The sequence below is a fragment of the Ailuropoda melanoleuca genome, chromosome 4, assembly GCF_002007445.2.
Source record: "Ailuropoda melanoleuca isolate Jingjing chromosome 4, ASM200744v2, whole genome shotgun sequence".
In the NCBI taxonomy this organism is placed as follows: Eukaryota; Metazoa; Chordata; class Mammalia; order Carnivora; family Ursidae; genus Ailuropoda; species Ailuropoda melanoleuca.
In genome coordinates this window covers 119,184,093-119,205,914 of record NC_048221.1, presented here as the reverse complement: position 1 = coordinate 119,205,914, position 21,822 = coordinate 119,184,093, and the positions used below count along the sequence as shown (strand labels likewise).

At 35.6% G+C, this 21,822-nt stretch overlaps 1 protein-coding gene across 1 annotated transcript in view; it reads left to right on the top strand.

The window, feature by feature from the left end:
- Positions 1–21,822, top strand: part of SPAST (spastin) — a 54,148-nt gene that overhangs the window by 30,807 nt on the left and 1,519 nt on the right. Inside the window, 9 exon segments of the mRNA XM_034659679.1 lie at positions 3,278–3,352; positions 4,374–4,445; positions 5,797–5,872; positions 6,113–6,204; positions 6,355–6,434; positions 9,102–9,144; positions 10,502–10,581; positions 12,142–12,212; positions 13,798–13,838. Coding sequence (XP_034515570.1) covers positions 3,278–3,352; positions 4,374–4,445; positions 5,797–5,872; positions 6,113–6,204; positions 6,355–6,434; positions 9,102–9,144; positions 10,502–10,581; positions 12,142–12,212; positions 13,798–13,838 — 630 coding nt within the window.

Below are 21,822 nucleotides of genomic sequence, written 5' to 3'. Positions count from 1 at the left end.
TGTGTGAGCTATGCTAGAATGATTAATTCATATAATTTGATGTTTTTAAAAAGAAAAAAAATTAGCAATTGATGTTTTGTTTTTACTTTTATTTATTTATTTGAGAGAGAGAGAGAGTATGAGAGGAGGGAAGGTCAAAGGGAGAAGCAGACTTCCTGCTGAGCAGGGAGCCCAATGTGGGACTTGATCCTGGGACTCTAGACTCACGACCTGAGCCAAAGGCAGTTGCTTAACCAACTGAGCCACCCAGGCACTCGCAATTGATGTTGACTGGTTATTATAAGAGAGGAAAATGAGTATAAAGGTTCCTAATAACCAATCCATTTTTAACATTTAGAGAGGAAGTAGGTTAACAGAAAATAATTTTTACCTCAAGGTAAGAGGGATTTAAAATTAAGAGACTGAAATCATACTGGAGAAAAGGGAAGTTAAGATAAAATTATTAAGCTTAAGTTTGAAGACCTTTTTTTCTTTATCAAAGTATAGTTGAAATACAGTGTTATATGAGTTTCAGGTGTACAACATAGTGATTTGACAATTCTCAACATTAAGCTATGCTCACTATAAGTATAGTTACCATCTGTCACCATACAATGTTATTGCAATATTATTGACTGTAGTTCCCATGCTGTACTTTTCATCCCCATGACTTATTTATTTTGTAACTGGAAGCTTGTACCTCTTAATTCCCTTCACCTATTTTTCTCACCCCCTTAACCCCTTCCCCTCTGGCAACCACCAGTTTGCTCTGTTTTTATGATTATGTTTCTGTTTTGTTTGTTTGTTCTCATCATAACAACAAGAAAAACAAAATGGTAATTATGTGAGGTGAAGGATGTGTTAACCTTATTGTGGTGAATATTTTTTGCAATTTATGTGTACCAAATCATACTGTACATGTTAAAATTACACAATGTTGTGTCAGTTATATCTCAGTAAAGCTGGAAAATTTTAAAAACCAAAAAATGTGACAGTAATCAAGAAAATGTGTCTTTTGTGAAAGAATAGACAAATAGATCAATAGACTAGAATAGAGAGCCCAGAAATACAGAGACGTGAGTACTATCATTCGACAAAGGCACAAAAGCAATTTGATGGAGAAAAGATAATATTTTCCACAAACGGTGCTGGAACAGCTAGACATCCATGTGCAAAAAAATTCTAGACATGTACTTTACACCTTTCACAAAAAATAATTCAAAATTGGTCACAGACCTAAGTGTAAAAGGTTAACTATAAAACTCCTGCAAGATAACATAGGAGAAAATCTAGGTGGTCTTTGGTGCGAGGATGGCTCATTAGATACAATACCAAAAACGTGACCATTGAAAGGAAAACTTGTTAGGTTGAACTTCATGAAAATTAAAAACTTTTCTGTGAAAGACATTGTTAAGAGAATGAGAAGACAAGCCACAGACAAGGAGAAAATCTTTGTAAAACATTATTTGATAAAGGACTGGTATCCAAAAATATACAAAGAACTTTTAAAAACTGAACAGTAAGAAAACAAATGACCCAATTAAAATGTGGGCCAAAGATCTGAATAGACACCTTACTAAAGAAGATACACAGATGACAAACAAGCATTTGAAAAAATGATGCTCAACATCATTCATCATTAGGGAATTGCAAGTTAAACAACAGTAAGATTCCACCACATACTTGCTAAGATGGCTAAAATCCCGAACACTCACAGCACCAAATGCTGGTAAAGATGTGGAGCAGCGGGGACTCTCACTCATCACTGAGGAAAAGGCAAAATGCTACAGCTGCCTTAGAAGACAGTTTGACACTTTCTTAAAAAACTAAACATACTCTTACCATGCTACCCAGCAGTTATGTTCCTTAATATTTACCAAAATGAGTAAAAAAATGTATCCCCATTTAAAAAAACCTACACACAGATGTTTATAGCAACTTTATTTGTAATTTCCCAAACTTGGGTGCCACTGAGATACTCTTCAATAGATAAATGGATAAACTTGGTATATCTATATAATGAAATACTATTCAGCACTAAAAAGAAATGAGCTATCAAGCCTTAGAAATATGCAGAGGAACCTTAAATGCGTGTTGTTAAAGAAGCCAGTCTGCAAGAACTAATACTGTATGATCCCAACTGTATGACATTCTGGAATGGCAAAACTGGAGAAAGTTAAAAAGAATAGTGGTTCCCTTGTGGGGAAGAAGGAGGGATGAATAGATGGAGCACAGGGGATTCTTTAGGGCAGTGACACTATTCTGTATGATTCTGTAATGATGGATACATGACACAAATTGTTAACTCTAATGAAAACTATGGACTTCAGTTAATAATATTGATTAATCAGTTGTAATAAATGTACCACACTAAGGTAAGATGTTAATATTAGAGGAAATTGAGGAGGTAAGGAGTTATGTGGGAACTCTGTACTTTCCATTCAGTTATCGTAAATCTGAAAAAAAAATATTTTTTAAAAAGTTGAATATCAGCCATTTCATATGGTTCAACTTAAAAATATGTGCACCTTCACTATTAAGCAAAGTGGTATGAATCTCGTGCTTCACTCTTGATTGCCTGCCATGCCTCATGTCTCTGTGTCTGGAGAGTCTGGTTTAATATCTCTAAAGAACAAAACTTCTTCCTTTGTTTGTGGAAGAGGATTACTTGCCTGAATGATTTTGGTGTAGGGGACAGGCACATGAGTTCAGTTATTCCTCATATAAACTTTCAGCCAGTTCCTCAGTTTTTGGCTGTCTGCCTTCCTGCTGCTTTCTCTGATACATCATGTCTCCACTTCCTGAGCTTTCGCAGGATTTTTGTTCATACCCACTTGCTGTTTTTATCCTACGTTTCCCTTCATAAGCAGTGCTTGGGTTTTAGCTCCCTCAGATGTGCTCAAGAATTTACCACACTTTGTCATTTCTCCTTCTACAAAAATTTACTGTGTCTTCTATTGTCTCCTTTCTTATTCTTTTTATTATGAAGATTTATATTTTCTTTATTCATTTACTGTTATTTTGGTGAGATTTCCAAGGAAGTAGAGAAGCATACCTATGTTCAGTATGTCTTGTTTAACCAATTTGCTTTCATTTTCAGTGAGAATTTTTAAATTATTTTTTTTCTGTTTTTAATAATTATACCAATTTATTGATTATGTGTTCTCTTTAGAGCTCTGACAATTTCTGTTTGGGAAGATGCTACAGAAAAATGGTGCTTTTTAGATGACACTACTTAAAATGTCTGGGAAAAAATGTCTCCAAAATCATAGTTGTAAACTAAACTATATGTTGTTAGTTGTTCACAGGGCTTAGAGCTCCTGCCAGAGGATTGTTACTCTTTGGTCCACCTGGAAATGGGAAAACAATGCTGGTAAGAATTCTTTTAAAATTTGAAAGTTCTTTTATTTTTTTTTTGAAATTTTATTTATTTGAGAGAGAGAGCAAGCACAAGTGAGGGAGAGAGGCAGGAGAGGAAGAAGCAAACTCCCCACTGAGCAGGGAACCGAACGAGGGGCTCTATCCCAGGACCCTGGTATCATGACCCAAGCCCAAGGCAGACGCTTAACCAACTGAGCCACCCAGGTGCCCCTTGAATGTTCTATTTAGATAGTTAGAAATAGTAATATGAAAAAAAGAAACTTTACACTGTCCCCGAGTTGATTATTTTTATGATTTGCTTTTTGCTAGAATACACTTAAGTTTTTAAACATATTTTCGATGATGAAATAAATGGAAAACCAAATATGTTATCTTCAGTAGGATGTTTTGGGCTGGTTAAATTTAACAGTGTATTTTTCATTATTTACCCAAGTTAAATAATATTTTTACTTCAGAAGAGCTTACCTTACTATATTGGGTATCTTTCTAACCCTGTTAGTTTTTTGTTTTGTTTTTATTTTTACTATCTTAACAGCTTTATTTAAATAATCACATAATATACTTTTTTCTTTCCTTCTTTTTTATTGAAGTATAATTGACATATAACAGATTTTTTTTCAGTATCCTTTTGCCCAAGTTTATACTGGGATCTGGATACCTCTTTCTCCTGCATAGCTCTTCTAGAGGGGAAAAGTAAAGAGGAGAAGAGTTTAGCTGTTTATCTCTCTCCAAACAGTTACCTTTTCATAATTAAGAAGAAAGTAACACCCTTTTTTAACCTCTCCTTATGTATTCCCCCTTAGAAAAGATAAAGAGATGGAAAGAAGCAAAGCTCTTCCTAGACCTTTTCCTCTTTGCTGAGAAGGAAACACACTGATTGCCTGCTATATGTCAGGAATTGTGTCATACTTTATATTTTTGGAAAATCTTTGCTAGTGTTTAAATTGATCAAATATTATCTTTTTAAAGGAAGATATTGAACTAATGTAATATTTGCCCTTGTGATTTTTAAGGCCAAAGCGGTAGCTGCCGAATCTAATGCAACCTTCTTTAATATAAGTGCTGCAAGTTTAACTTCAAAATATGTGAGTGTTCCTTTTCTAATATTGTCATGTTTTATGTTATTGTCTAAATTTTACGAAGTGTAAATGCTAATAACATTACACAAAGAATATTTTTGAATTTTATATCTGTATTCAGATATGACGAAAATCAATCATTCTTCAAAATAGAAAGTTGAGCTCTTTTAAAGTTAGAATTGTGCTGTCAAATGCTGTTTTAGTTTGCTGGGGCTGTATGGGAAAAACCATAAGCTGGCTGGCTTACACAACAGAAATTTATTGTCTTACAGTTTTGAAGACTAGAAGTCCAAGATCAGGTATTGGCAGGGTTCTCATTTTTGTAAATAATTAAAAGTAACTGTAAAATGATACCTCTTTTCTTGGTTAAATTTTACTTTCTATGTGAAGTTTTATAAGTAAAATTCTTATTAAAATAGGTGTACCCAACATTATACACTGGAAAACACTGTCTTGGAAGTTTGGGGAGAGGAATTCCAGCCTAACTTTTGGGTATAGAGCTGGCCTTAAGACAATACCACTTTTAGGCCTCACTTCATTTATGAAGTGTTGATGTTGTAAGAGGTGATCTCCTGTAGTTCCTTCTAGCTCTGTGAATATTTGTTTTGATGATTCTAAATCTGAGGCTATTCTTTTTTTTCTTTAATGAAATTTTCAATTAAAAAAATAGATGCCACCTAGAGGGTGGAGGATTTTACAGTAGATTACTCCAAACCTCATGCCCCTTTCATTAGATGCTTTTAGTGCATAGAATGGTTTTAGTAGTGTCTCAGCACCTGGAATATTTCAAGGGGTGTTCATAGACCTCTTCGGCTACCTAGAAATATTTTTATACTTATCAACAGTGATAGTGGTGAGAATGAATTTAAGTAAGTTTAGTTTAGGAGAGCACTTTCCAGCATATCTGGTTTTATGAATATACCCTACAACTGAGGGCTTAAGAAATATGTACAGTATCTCTTTCTTTCCCCTAATATCCCATTTTCCCACTAGTTATACCCTTAATAGCTACTTCATTCTCAAGTCTTAGGAATGCAAGGTCAAGCAGAACAGAGATATATTTCATTTTTTAAAAGTATTTACCAGGCCAGATCCAGGTTTCAGCACCCACCCAAAAAATAAATAATAATAATAATAATAAAGTACTTATCAGACTGTATTAAATAATAGTCTATTTTTTTTATTATAAGAGACAATTCAGTAGCCCTCCTCCCCACCAATTCCCTAAACCAAATCTTTGACTGTTGCAAAGAAAGGAAAGTGAATTCCTAGGTTCTAGGTTTTCAATCATGAAATTTAAGCAGCTGGAATAATGGTGCATTTTCTGTGTATTATAATGTATAATGCCTCATTTCAGGTGGGAGAAGGAGAGAAATTGGTGAGAGCTCTTTTTGCTGTGGCTCGAGAACTTCAGCCTTCTATAATTTTTATAGGTAAGAACATGTTTTATAACTAAGTTAGTTGAGTATTTATGAATTTCCCCTTTCCAAATTTGAGAGGTATGATTGGAAAGAGTACTCAGAAGGAAAAAGTTTTAAAGAAGTGCAAAGTTAAACACTAATGAATTGAGTAGGACCCAGGATATTAATAACTTAAGTAATAAACTAGATTAATCTCAGATGACTTATATAGCTTGGCTTTTAATTAAAGTCTTATCCTTGTATTTCCTTTAGATGAAGTTGATAGCCTTCTGTGTGAAAGAAGAGAAGGAGAACATGATGCTAGTAGACGTCTAAAAACTGAATTTCTAATAGAATTTGATGGTGTAAGTACTGATTATGGTATTTTTAAGGTGATAGTATTTTAGTGTATATATTTTCCTATTAAATGACCCAAATTTAGAAATACAGATACTTTTATCATGTTTTTGTTATTACTCTATCTAAAAGTACTGAAAAATTTTTTTGGCTTATAGGTACAATCTGCTGGAGATGACAGAGTGCTTGTAATGGGTGCAACTAACAGGCCACAAGAGCTTGATGAGGCTGTTCTCAGGTAGGGAGATTATGTGGAAACACACATCAGTTACAGATGTATTTATTCCTGTGTTCATCTCACATATCTCTTATTTCCTTCACTCTTAATTTGCAGACTAATTTTTTTCCTCCTTGTATTCATCCTTCGGCCTCTTATTAATTACTACAGATTTTGAAGACAGAACCACCATGATCCCACAAAAACTAGTTTACACTCTGTAGTTACAGCCAACTTGCTTATTCTGATTAGGATTAAATTATTTTAAAACTCCAGAATTGATTCTTAGTCCCTTTTACTGGGCTTCATGAGAAGCCAGTAAAAGCAGGATTCATAGGAACTGTGTTCTGTGTTCTTGTGTGATTGAACAAATTTATTCCCTTCCTACTAGGAGGACAGTTTGACTCAGCATAAAATTCTTGGGCCTCCCTTTATTTTCCTGAGGAATTGATTACATTGTCCCATTGTTTCTAGGATTAAATGTTGCAGTGTAAAAGTCTGAAGCCAGCCTGCTTTTATTCACATTTGTGGATTAACTTGATATTTTTTCTTTTTACTGGATATAATTGTTGATCTGTCTTTATTTTTTCTGGGATTTGGTGTTAGTTTAAATTGATAGTTTGAAACCTCTTCTGTTTTAGGAAAGTTATTTTGAATACCATCTTTAATTTTTTTTTCCCTAATTCTTCTGGTTTTTTTCTTTCACACACAGTTTATGCATTATGTTGCATCTTTTTGTCTTCCATATCTTTAACTTCCTTTCTAATCCTTTTTAACTCTTAGGTCTTTTTTTGTTTTGTTTTTTTTCTTGTTTGTTGTCCTTATTGCTTACTGGGTTTGTATCTAATTTTCGTGCTATTACTTTTGTAACCTCTATGTCTGTGGTGGTTTTCTTCTTCATTTTCATTGCTTTTCTGATCTCTGCAATCCTGTTTTTTCATCTTCTTTTGTCTTATTTCCTTGAACTTTTGTAAGTCATTGCCTTGAGTCCTTACATCTCATTGAGTTCTTGTTTTATTAGGAGACTTTTTTTTCATTACATTATTTTATTTCATGGAAAGATATTTGATCATAAATTTAATTTGTTCTATGGCAAAACCTTCTTGTGTATATTCCCTATATTTAATGTAATCTTTTCCCTTTTCTTTGGCATTTTAAAGAAATTAGCCATGTGCTTTTGCCTGTTTTGCTTACTATTTTTATTTGAATAAAGGGGAGTTTTCTTGGAAAGCCTAGTTTTGGAGTAACATAGGAGAAGAGCTAGAAAAATAACATACTGAGCAAGTATCTTGCATTGTCCTATGAATAGCCTGGACTAACAGGTAGTATCCCTGAGTCACAATCAACCCCTACCTGATAAAGATTAGTCAGCACAAGACAGCTTGTGATCTTCCCAGACTGACTGATGTCTTCTAACAAAGGTGATGTGTCTTTGAATTTCTTTTTTTGGCATCACCTTCCTTGCTATTCCCCTGCTCCTGACTAGGTGTCACATGATTTGCAGAGCCATTCTTCACATGGTTGCTTAAATATGGGAGGTTGGCTCTATTACTCCTTAGAGTATGCTCTATTTCCTTTGGAATGCTCTGTGCTCTGATAGCCATGTCTGGCATCTTCAGCAACAGATCCTGTGTGTATCCTGTGTGTATCCTGTGTATTCATCAGTATAATTTTCACTGCCCTGGGCAGCTCTTCTTCATACACTTTAGTTGTCTAAGTGTTACCTGAGTTTGTTGATGGTGAAGTTTACTTTTCTGTTTCTGTAGTCCTTGGTTTTAGTTGTTTTCAGATTCAAGAAGGTAGCAGAGATTTCTTTATTTTGCTTATATTAGATATTTTGTTTGCTTTAAAACATTATTGCTATTGAGAACATGCATATACAGGGGCCCCTGGGTGGCTCAGTAGGTTGAGTGTTGGAGTCTTGATTTCAGCTCAGATCATGGTCTCAGGGTCATGAGTTCAAGCCCCATGTCGGGCTCTGCGCTCAGTGTGGAGCCTGCTTGGGATTCTCTCTCTCTCCCTCTCTGTCCCTCTGCCCCTCCCCTGCTCGTGCTCATTCATGCTCGTTCTCTCTCTCTCAAAAAAAAAAATATATATATATACCTATATACACATATATACATATATATACATACACACACATATGTAAATGGTTACTTTAATTCTGACTATATTGAATTAAAGATTTTTTAAACATTATCTAGAGAGTTTTTTTTTTTTTTTAAAGATTTTATTTATTTGACAGAGATAGAGACAGCCAGCGAGAGAGGGAACACAAGCAGAGGGAGTGGGAGAGGAAGAAGCAGGCTCCCAGCAGAGGAGCCTGATGTGGGACTCGATCCCATAACGCCAGGATCACGCCCTGAGCCGAAGGCAGACGCTTAACGACTGTGCCATCCAGGCGCCCCTAGAGAGTTTTAAAAGAGTAACTCAAGGGGCGCCTGGCTGGCTCAGTCAGTAGAGGGTGAGACTCCTGATCTTGGGGTCGTGAGTTCGAGCTCCATGTTGGGTGTAGAGATTACTTAAAATCTTCAAACAAATAAGTAAGTCAAAATAACTTCACACTGATAACTACTAAAATGCATTAAAATGTTATACTTAAAGCTTTTTTTCTTGTCATTTGCTACGTGAACTGGGTTACCTTTACATTCAAAACTGTTTCTGAAATTGTTTGAATCCTTTCTTTAGGCGTTTCATCAAACGGGTTTATGTGTCTTTGCCAAATGAGGAGGTACGTATCTGTGTTAGAATTTTTTTTTTTTTTAAACGGAATCAAGACCTACCATCTTGACAATATTGATCTTCCAGTCTTTAGTACAGCCACATTGGAAAACAGTTTGGCAATTTCTTAAAAAGACAAATGTAAACTTACCATAAGACCCAATAATTCCTTTCCTTAGAATCTGCCCACGACAGATGAAAACATGTCTACACAAATAGGTGTACAAGAATTTTTATATTTATAAATAATAGCCAAGAACTGTAAGGAATCTAAGATGTTCATCAATTAGAGAATGGATAAACAAATTTGGCATGTGCATTTAATGGAATACTGTTTAGCAATGAAAGGATTGAGGTATTTATACGTGCTGTAATATGGAAAAACCTCGAAAACATACTAAGTGAAAGACACCAGATATAAAAGAACCTATCATATGATTCCACTTGTACGAAATATCCAGAAAAGGCATATTTCTAGAAACCAAAGGAAATTGTGGTTTGCAAAGGCTAGGGGTGGGAGTGGGGATTAACTGCAAACAGGCATAAGTGAACTGTTTGGGGTGATAGAAATGTTCTAAAAGTGGATTATGGTGGTGGTTGCACAACTGTATATTTATTAAAAGTCATTGAATTATATACTTACAATGGGGAGATTAATGTTCTATAAAAGTGTTCTTAAAAAATTGTGATTGTTGAGGCACCTGGGTGGCTCAGTGGGTTAAGCATCCGACTCTTGATTTCCACGTAGGTTGTGAGATCAAACCCCACACTCAGCCACAGAGTCTGCTTAAGACTCTCTCTGTCTCTCCCTCTGCCCCTCCCCACTGCACTCTTGCTCTCTCTCTCTCTCTCTCTCTCTCTCTCACTTTACAATAAATAAATGCATCTTTAGAAAAAAAATAAAAGTATTAAAAAATTTAAAATTGTGGTTGTCTAGCTCAGACCCTTAATATCCTTGATAGTAGCAGCAGCTACTTCTTTTGTGTTTTATTTGGATTATCTTTAAGTCTCCAAAATGGTAGTGTATTTTTCTTTAAAGATTTTATTTATTTGAGAGAGAGTGAGCACAAGTGAGGGGGAGGGGCACATGGAGAGAGAGAAGCAGACTCCCCACTGAGCAGAGAGCCTGACGTTCTCCATCCCTGAGATCATGACCTGAGCCAAAGTCAGATGTTTAACCCACTGAGCCACTGAGGCACCCCCAAAAATGGTAGTTTTAACTCCAGTTAACAGACATGAGCGAGGCTCTAAGAGAGTGATTTGTTTGTGATCATTCAGTTCATAAATGAGGGTCTGAATTTGAACCTAATTTTTGGATATTTCATGAAGCTAATTCTCGGGAATGATAATTCTTTATTTGTTTTCAGACACGACTACTTTTACTTAAAAATCTGTTATGTAAACAAGGAAGCCCACTGACCCAAAAAGAACTAGCACAACTAGCTAGGTGAGTAATTTGATTTGGTCTATCTTAAAGCTTTTTTCTTTCATCTTTTTTTTTTCCTTAAGAATTCTTTTCCTTTTTTGTTTAAGGTAAACTCAAGAATGAATTAATTTATTTTTCAGAGAACTTCATCTCATCCTTTGTTTCACCCTTTTTCTTATTTCTTATTCTTATATATATGATATCTAAATTTAAATTTCTAGATCCTCTATGAGACCTGACCTACATATCTGATGATGGAACTACATTCTTTTTATAAATTTACTAAAACTTAAAGAGACGCCTGGGTGGCTCAGTCAATCGTCTGCCTTCGGCTCAGGTCATGATCCCAGCGTTTTGGGATCGAGTCCCACATCGGGCTCCTTGCTCAGCAGAGAGCCTATTTCTTCCTCTGCCTGCTGCTCCCCCTGCTTGTGCTCACTCTCTCTCTGACAAATAAATAAATAAAATCTTTAAAAAAAAAAATACTTCTAAGTAGTATTAAAATAATTTTAAAAATTTAAAATGTCTTATATCTCTGCCCACACCAACACAAATATTGTCATATGACCTTGTTCTCTTGTATTACACATAATTTTTTTAACTTTTGCATCTTCAGCTTTTTTTATGAGTGGTGTACTTAAGTAGAAACTGAATATAAAAGGGGCACTTGTTGAATTTTAGTCATTAAAAATTTCATAAGGTAATTTAAATACTCAAGAAGTATGTGAATAACTAGTAATTTTAGTAAAAACTCTCAGTCCTCAGATACCTATGAAAAAAGAATAAATTCAACACTTAGAAAAGTGAGATTCTTGTCATTCCAATAAAGAATTCAGCTAATGTTTGATCTCTGTAGTTATATAACATAGTACGTGATAAGTAAATGCTTTCTTTTCCTGTTTTATTTTCTTCCCCCTTGCCCCCCTAGTTTTTAGTTCCCTTTCATACTCTCTTGGCTGCCCAGGACTCCCCACTGTGGCATCCCATTCAGGTGTGCCTGTTTTTGCCAATATCTTCTACCCCAGACCCTTCCTTCACTCTGTTTGTCCTACATTTAAAGAAATGTACATTGGCACCTATCTGGCTCGGGGTAGAGCATGTGACTCTTGATCTCAGGGTCGTGTGTTTGGGCCCCATGTTAAGGCATAGAGTGACCTGAAAAAATTTTAAAAATTAAAAATTAAAAAAAAAATCTACCTTGACTGGCAGTGTTTTTTTTGTCAAGATAAAGAAACATTAACTTACAGAGCAAAATTATGGTTATGTGTCACTTGGCCAGCAATGGCTTATAGGTCTTACCTTTCCAAGGGATGTGTGTACAATTTAATGGAGCCTCCTGGAGATACAGTATGCTTTAATCTAAAGGAATGGTTCTCATGATGAAAATGTCAGGTATTATCTAAGGAGGATCCTGCCATAGACTGTTTTTGTTTTCAGCAAGTGGGCCTTTCTGTTTTTTGAAAATCAAATTGCATAGCTGTCTGCTTGATGACAGAGGAAAACTAGATTTTACCCTCTTTTCACATGGAGATTTTAAATCTGCAAAGATGAAAATAATTTGCTCTTTCTTCCTATTCTTAGAATGACTGATGGATATTCAGGAAGTGATCTAACAGCTTTGGCAAAAGATGCAGCATTGGGTCCTATCCGAGGTATGTGTAGAGCTTGAAACATTTAGACATATTTGTTAGACTGCTTTAGAAGTTTAAGAAGTTCCTATTGAGAAGTTTTGTTTTTGTTTTAGTTTTAGTAAGAAAGCATTTAAGCTGCTAGAAAACTTTGTACAAAGTAGTTTCTAGACTTAGAGTCAGCAAACTTTTCAGTAAAAGACCTGATAAATATTTTAGGCTTGTGAGGCCACATATCCATTGCGTGTTATTTTGGTTTTTGTTTGTTTTCACAAACAAAAATGTGAAACCATCCTTAGCTCACAGACCATACAAAGACAGCCATGGGTGAGTAGACCATGACCCATTATAAACAACAGGTTTCAGTTCTTTTTTTTTTTAATTAAAAAATTTTTATTGTCGAAATATAGTTAACATACAATGTTATATTCATTTCAGGTGTACAACATAGTGATTAGATAACTCTGTACATTAAACAGTGCTCAGCATGATAAATCACCATCTGCCATATGTTTCACTTCTTCATAGGAGGTAACCAGCAGAAAACACAAAAGAAAAGAAAACATTTTTTTTTTTTTAAAGATTTTATTTATTTATTTGACATTGATAGAGACAGCCAGTGAGAGAGGGGACACAAGCAGGGGGAGTGGGAGAGGAAGAAGCAGGCTCATAGCGGAGGAGCCTGACGTGGGGCTCGATCCCATAACACCGGGATCACGCCCTGAGCTGAAGGCAGACGCTTAACCGCTATGCCACCCAGGCGCCCCAAGAAAACATTTTTAAGCAAGCAAAAAAGAAAAATAAAGGGGAAATGTTCTTACCCGTTTTGGCTCTTTTCAATATTCTGATATCAAGTGTCTAAGAGAAGATTTTATTTGTATTATTATATGTTATCTTTTGAGGAATTGCTTTGTTTTGATTCAAGGTTATTTGCTGATTCTAAAATACCACTATGATATCAGTTGAGATTAGATATTCTCAACTGCTTTTCCACAGCCAGCATGAGCAGTGGCTGGGTAATGCTCTCAGGTATGCACTCAGATTGCTGGCTGTGACGATAAAATAGAACATGGAATGTGCAACTTCTAGAACACATCCCCTGCAAGGAAACAGTGTACTGACTGTTGCTGATTTGGAGAACAATAAGTGTAACCTTGAGAATATATTTTTGAAATTCTGGGCAAACATTCTAGTCAAACTCTTGCTGCCAGAGGCATGAAATCTTAGATAGTATACTCCACCAGTATGTAATATATAAACCATTTGTATTTTTTCAGAATATTTTGGCTATTATTCTGAAGCAGATAAAAGTTACTGGGTTTAAAAAAAAATACCGCCTTTGTGAAGAACAAGCTACGTTCTTTTAAGTTCACTCTCAAATTTGTAAAATTTATTGTTCTTGAGCAATATGCAAAGAAATTGACTCCCAGTTACTCCTAAGAAGGACTGTTATTCTAAGCATTTACAAATTTTGCTCTTAATGTGTATCTTCCTTTTAATAGAAATAATTTATATTGAACGTGTACTTTTTGATCATTGTACTTAGTTTTGCTCTTCAGCAATTTAAACTTAGAAATCTTTTTTTAAGTGGCTGTCTTATGTTTTACAGAACTGAAACCAGAACAAGTAAAGAATATGTCTGCCAGTGAGGTATATTATTTTATAATTATCTTTTCTTTGCTCTGGTTCTCTATATTGTAAGACATATCTCTTGGGTGGATTTTTGTAGCTGATGTGATGAGAAGCTAGAAAAAGTTAACTTTGCTTCATTTCAAAATATAGGGACATATCAAATTACAATCTGTTAATGGTGTTCTTTGGTAATTGACAAAAATATCATACATAGTCATTAAGTCATTTTGTATCAAATCATTATATAAATATTAAAGAGAAGAAAATTATAGAAACCCTGAGAATTTTACTCTTTGTAACAAGTTAATCCCTTGATATTCTATTTTATAAGATTTTCAGCATTTGTCTTTGTCCTTGTAAAAGCAATACCATTGTAATGTAATTCATTACATTTTCTTAATATGGTGGGCCCTCTTATGAGATGCTAAGGCATTTCTTTTGAAAAAGATTGCCTGCAGAATATAAAGCTGGACATGCAGAATGATTGTAATAACTATGTAAGCAAACATTTAAAATCAGTCTTATTTATAACTTATATGTCAGAGATATTTTTTACTGCCCAGGTTTCAACAGCTATTAAGGAGACAGTGAACTCTTTACATATAGAATGAATGTATCTGAATACATTTTGACAGTCTTTTTTCTTCAAGCTTCTAAGTAAACTTAGTTGTTTTCGGGTGTTTTGTGTGTGGTAGTTAATCAGCTGCATTACTAAGAATACCCTCACACTTACTGCAAACACCCTTCCATTTTAAAAGTCTAGTTTACCTAGAGTGTGTTTGATATGAATGAAGCTTGGGAATAGAGAATTCCACATAGCTTCTTTGGCATTTAGCTGCTATTACCCTAAAAATGCACATTTAAAGTATAAGTTTCAAGTCCCTTTTATCTGATTCATAATTTTAATTCCACATTTTTAAAATTCTTTTTTTAAATAGAAGTATTACTGTACAGTTTGTGTTCCCAAAGTGTCTTCTGGGTTTTTAGAAGTTTAATTTCTTAACAATATCCCATAAATACATTTTTTAAATTTTCTTAAAGCATAAACCTGATAGTACCTTTCTACCTAAAAAGTAAGCATCATGCATGAATTATTTCTTCTCCACACACCAGTCCCTGCCTTGGACCCAGGACAGGTAAACTGGATACCGCCTATACTTTGGTCCCCTAGATTCAGACTGAGAAGAGGCTGACTCTGTGACAATTTAGGGCTCTGTAGTTTGTCCCGTGGAAAGACCATGTGGAATAAAGGGAGCAATTAAGGCAGTAACGAGCTAAAACCACCAACTGGCAAATAAATTTCAGTAAGAAGCAGTCTACAAATTCTCAAATGACTTAACAGGCAAAATCCACTCACCTCCTCATCTGCAAGTATTCTCTCTGTCTTAGGCTCTAAGGCCATAGCATTTCCTATGAAAGCCCATTGGGAAATCCACTTGTACCTATAAATGGAATAGTTTGATACACTTTGATTAATATCTTATGATTTTATGAAAGCAAGTAGGTGGCTGCTTAGGGCATAGAAAGTCTTACAAATCTGTCCATTATTGCATGAGAAAAGAGACCAGTTTTCTACTGATAGTGGCTCTGTTAACCTTTGTGTATATTTTGCCCATCCTGAGAATATACATACAATCAAATTTGAGCAACATTTTTTTAAAAGACTTATTTATTTATTAGAGAAAGAGAGCACGTGAGTGGGGGGAGGAGTGGAGGGAGAGAATCTTCAAGCTGACTTGGGGAGCCTGACATGGGGCTTGGTTTCATGACCCATGAGATCATGACCTGAGCTGAAACTGAGTCTGACACTTAACTGAATGAGCAACCCAGGAGCTCTGAGCAACATTTTTCTTCACTGGACAAAGTTAACCTAAATATAGTTCCTGTTTTATTCGAAGAATAAAGAAATTTTGAGTCTATTTCCTTTTTTTAGTAACTCATGACTTCAAAACAAGATAGTTCTGTTGCAATAGGTATGTATTGCCATATAACAAATTGCTCAAAAACTTAGCTTAAAATGACCACATTTATTATCTCACGTTTTCATGGAGTTGGGAATATGGGCATAGCTTAGCTGAGTCATCTGCTTCGACCTCTCTTAGAGGGCTGCAATCAGGGTGTTGGCTGAGGTCTTTTATGGAGCTGTAATCAAGATGTTGGTCGGGGCTGTAGTCATTACAAGGCTCAACTGCAGCAGATCTGCTTCCTCACTCACTCACGTGGTTTTTTGCCAGATTCACTTTCTCATGGGTTTTTGCCAGATTCACTTTCTCATGGGTTATTGAGGTGAGAGCCTCAGTTTTCTTGAACCATTGGCTGAAGGCCTCCTTCAGTTCTTTTCCACATCGGCCTCTCCAACATAGTACTTACTTCATCAAAGCAAGCAAGCCAGGAAGAAGAGAAAGTACCAACAAGATGGAAGTCAAAGTCTTTATCACTTAATCCTGAAAGTGACATCCCATCACTTTTGGAGTATTCTGTTCTTAACGTCCAGTCCACATTCAAAGGGAAGGAATTATAGAGGGCATATATAACAAGAGGTAGGAATCATTACATGACATGTCAGAAGATGCCCAACACATCTGTAAATCAATTATAACTTTTTTAATGTTTCAAGGGTTACATTTGGCCACTGAAATCTGTTTTTTTTACATTAAGGTGTGCCCTTTCAACATTACTTTAGAACTTGGAGAAGCATTCTTGCATTCTGGGAACAAGACAGTTAATCCCAACACCTGGAATCAGCAACTCTACAGGAACCCTGCTTCATTTTTTTTAAGATTTTATTTTTAAGTGATCTCTACACCCATCATGGAGGTCCACCTCACAACCCTGAGTTTAAGAGTTGCACACTCTACCAACTGAGCCAGCAAGGCACCCCAGGAACACTGGTTCATTTTAATGGGGAATAATGTTTGGAATTAGAAACTTATACTACTTTTTTATTAGTACTGGTGTTAAATTAGCCTACTCCAATGACAGGAGCCTGAAAAATATACATATTTTTAAAATATCATTAATTCATTCTGATAGAGTACATTTATTTCAATAGTTCAGTATAATATCTACTTGAATTTTAATCCCACACCTAAAATATAATTTTATCCACTATTTTTAAAATATATAAGAATGTTATTTTATTTATTTTTTTAAATATTTTTTTATTATATTATTTTAGTCACCATACAGTACATCCCTGGTTTTTGATGTAAAGTTCCATGATTCATTAGTTGCATATACCTCCCAGTGCACCGTGCAATATGTGCCCTCCTTACTACCCATCACCAGCCTATCCCATTCCCCCACCCCTCTCCCCTCCGAAGCCCTCAGTTTGTTTCTCAGAGTCCATAGTCTCTCACTTCATTCCCCCTTCTGATTACTCCCCCTTTCTTTATCCCTTTCTTCTCCTACCAATCTTCCTAGTTCTTATGTTCCATAGATGAGAGAAATCATATGATAATTTGTCTTTCTCTGCTTGACTTATTTCACTTAGCATTATCTCCTCCAGTGCCGTCCATGTTGCAGCAAATGTTGAGAATTCGTTCTTTCTGATAGCTGAGTAATATTCCATTGTATATATGGACCACAGCTTCTTAATCCAGTCATCTGTTGAAGGGCATCTCGGCTCCTTCCATGATTTGGCTATTGTGGACAATGCAGCTATGAACATTGGGGTGCATATGGCCCTTCTCTTTACTACGTCTGTATCTTTGGGGTAAACACCCAGTAGTGCAATGGCTGGGTNTAGACCACAACTTCTTAATCCAGTCATCTGTTGAAGGGCATCTTGGTTCCTTCCACGATTTAGCTATTGTGGACAGAGCTGCTATGAACATTGGGGTGCGTATGGCTCTTCTGTTCACTACGTCTGTCTCTTTGGGGTAAACACCCAGTAGTGCAATGGCTGGGTCATAGGGTAGTTCAATTTTTAACTTTTTAAGGGACCTCCACACTGTTTTCCAGAGTGGCTGTACCAACTTGCATTCCCACCAACAATGTAGGAGGGATCCCCTTTCTCCACATCCTCTCCAACAATTGTTGTTTCTTGCCTTGTCTATCTTTGCCATTCTAACTGGCGTAAGGTGGTATCTCAGTGTGGTTTTGATTTGAATTTCCCTGATGGCTAATGATTTTGAACATTTTTTCATGTGTCTGTTAGCCATTTGTATGTCTTCATTGGAAAAGTGTCTGTTCATATCTTCTGCCCATTTTATGATTTGTTTATTTGTTTCTCGTGTATTGAGTTTGAGAAGTTCTTTGTAGATCTTGGATACCAGTCCTTTATCTGTGGTGTCCTTTGCAAATATATTCTCCCATTCCGTGGGCTGTCTCTTAGTTTTTTTGACTGTTTCCTTGGCTGTGCAGAAGCTCTTTATCCTGATAAAGTCCCATAAGTTCATTTTATCTTTTATTTCTCTTGCCTTTGGAGATGTGTCGTGAAAAAGGTTGCTCTGGCCGATGTCATAGAAGTTGTTGCCTATGTTCTCCTCTAGAATTTTGATGGATTCCTGTCTCACATTGAGGTCTTTCATCCATTTGGAGTTTATTTTTGTGTATGGTGTGAGAGAGTGGTCAAGTTTCATTCTTTTGCATGTAGCTGTCCAATTTTCCCAGCACCATTTATTGAAGAGACTGTCTTTTTTCCACCGGATGTTTTTTCCTGCTTTATCAAAGATTAGTTGCCCAAAGAGCCGAGGGTCCATTTCTGGGTTCTCTATTCTGTTCCATTGGTCGATGTGTCTGTTTTTGTGCCAGTACCATGCTGTCTTTGTGATCACAGCTTTGTAGTACAGCTCGAAATCCGGCATTGTGATGCCCCCAGCTTTGTTTTTCCTTTTCAACAGTTCCTTGGAGATTCGGGGCCTTTTCTGGTTCCATACAAATTTAAGGACTATTTGTTCCAGTTCTTTGAANGCTATGAACATTTGGGGTGCATATGGCCCTTCTCTTCACTACGTCTGTATCTTTGGGGTAAATACCCAGTAGTGCAATTGCTGGATCCTAGGGGAGCTCAATTTTTAACTTTCAAAGGGGCCTCCACACTGTTTTCCAAAGTGGCTGTACCAGCTTGCATTCCCACCAGTGATGTAGGAGGGATCCCCTTTCTCCACATCGTCTCCAACATTTGTTGTTTCCTCCTTGTCAATTTTTGCCATTCTAACTGGCGTAAGGTGGTAAGTGGCTGTACCAGCTTGCATTCCCACCAGTGATGTAGGAGGGATCCCCTTTCTCCACATCGTCTCCAACATTTGTTGTTTCCTCCTTGTCAATTTTTGCCATTCTAACTGGCGTAAGGTGGTATTTCAGTGTGGTTTTAATTTGAATTTCCCTGATGGCTAATGATTTTGAACATTTTTTCATGTGTCTGTTAGCCATTTGTATATCTAAATATATTCTCCCATTCCGTGGGCTGCCTCTTAGTTTTTTTTACTGTTTCCTTGGCTGTGCAGAAGCTTTTTATCTTGATGAGGTCCCACAAGCTTATTTTATCTTTTGTTTCTCTCGCCTTTGGAGATGTGTCATGAAAAAGGTTGCTGTGGCTGATGTCGTAGAGGTTGCTGCCTATGTTCTCCTTTAGGATTTTGATGGATTCCTGTCTCACATCAAGGTCTTTCATCCATTTAGAGTTTATCTTTGTGTATGGTGTGAGAGAGTGGTCAAGTTTCATTCTTTTGCATATAGCTAGAACCTTATTTTAGACTGAATTTTAGAGAGGAACACTAAAATTAAAATTTAATAAAACTATTGAATGAATTACAAGAAATAACATTACTGGTACCGTTTGTGACCATCCTACTAATTATGTATTAGGTTACATTGTTACAAGTTTTGGTTCTACTATATACTTTTATCCAGTTTATTTATTTTTAATCTAATGGTTTTAGTATTAACAAATGGTAGTACTTTTAGCTGTTAGTCCTGGACTTATGCATTAATATTTATAAAATGCTTAAACCAGTCTGGCAATAGTGGATACTATGTGTCCATAGAAAATTTTAAAATACATAAATAATAATGGCATTTTATTATAGAGATTAAGGAAATCTATTTTATCAGTCGCATTTATAAGAGGAGAGGAAAACACAAGTAGTTTGGTTTCTAAAATTGTATACTAGAATTTTTTTTTAGTCATTATTCAGTACAAGTTTAATAACTAAGTGTATTGTCAGGCATTGGTATATACACACATTTAGGTGAGATAAACCCAATTTGACTTCTATAGAATATAAAGGAATATAAAGAATATTATATGAGAATAGAAACTCAAATAATTGTATTGGAACTCCATGTTTTTAAAAGGTAGTGCTAAAAATTGTTGCTATAAATTCCAGGTATACTGTACTTTGTTTTTAAAGCACAAAGTTTGGGGTGCCTGGCTGGCTCAGTCAGTAGAACATGTGACTCTTAATCTCGGGGTCGTGATTTCAAACCCCACGTTGGTCATGGAGCCTATTTAAAAATAAATAAAAAATAGGGGTGCCTGGGTGGCTCAGTCGTTAAAGTGTCTGCCTTCGACTCAGGGCATGATCCCTGCGTTCTGGGATCAAGCCCCACATCAGGCTCCTCCACTGGGAGCCTGCTTCTTCCTCTTCCACTCCCCCCTGCTTGTGTTCCCTCTCTCGCTGGCTGTCTCTATCTCTGTCAAATAAATAAATAAAATCTTTAATAAATAAATAAAGCACGCAGTTTGTATCCAACTTAACTTTGTTATTTCATTAGTTTGTTTTGATAAGATCTTTGCCACTTTTCTCTTTCTCAAATTAGCTACCAGTTGCTTTTTCCTGTTGTATACATTCATCTCTTACTAACTTCAAAGTATCATATAAATTCATATATTTATGTATACCATTCTATACAGTTCAATTGGAATTTCATCAAAAGCTTTTAAGACCTTAATTTCTATAATAAAATTTATTCAAAAATATCATAGGTAATACATTACATTCATCATCCTTCTATTCTTTGGGCTTTAGGAAGAGCCAGTATGTGTTTTACAAGTTAAATAAAAAAACATGTAAGGTTCATATGCTGATTATGTGGTAACAATATATCCTTTTCCTTTTTGACTAAGATTAGGCTACAAGATACAAGTGTGGGTGGTTTTTTCAATCTGTGCTCATCAAGATATCAGAGAGTGTGAAATAGTTAGATTGGGTTTTATAAGAGTAATGAAAAGAAGAATATATATGAATATCAGTTGATGTTTTGTCTCATTTCTCCTTTAACTTATTTTTGGGCAAAATGAACATGTATATATTAGTGGCAATTTTTAAACTGTTCATTTTGTGCCAAGTTCCTTTTGAGTTTTAAAAATCTTCAGGTGATTATAGATAAATGTGGACTCAGCATTGTTTTATTCTACATTTCTTATAGCCAATTAAAAAGATCAGAAAGTGAGGGGGAGCTGGTTGGCTCAGTCGGTTAAGCATCTCCTTCAGCTCTGGTCATGATCTCAGGCTCTTGGGATTGAGCCCCACAGGCAGCTCCCTGCTCAGCAGGGAGCCTGATTCTCCCTCTCCCTCTGTACCTCCCCCAGCTTGTGCTCTCTCTCTGTCTCCCAAAATCTTTTTAAAAGGTCAGAAAATGAGACCAAATTAATATAAAATACATTATAAGTAATATTAGAAAATTTCAGATACAAGCATCCTACATGTTGTAAAAAGCATTATTTCCTTAAAAGTCTCATGTGCTTCTTGTAAACTATCTTCCTTTCTAATAAATCCAGCATGAATTTAGCTAGAGTATGCTTGTGGTGAGTGAGACTTGAGAATTCTGAATGATGGAATCGTGATTCTTTTTTCTGCTTGTCTGTATTTTATCAAATTTTCTATAATGAGTGTTTTCTGTTTTTAAAATGGGAAAATATTATGATTTAAAATTTTAATACTTATGAAATTAAGCACATACAATAAAAGTATATTAGTAAAGCATTTTGGTAAGATTTCTTATATAGCAAATTTGCCTAACATTGGCATGATTTTCTAAGAATACATGTATATAT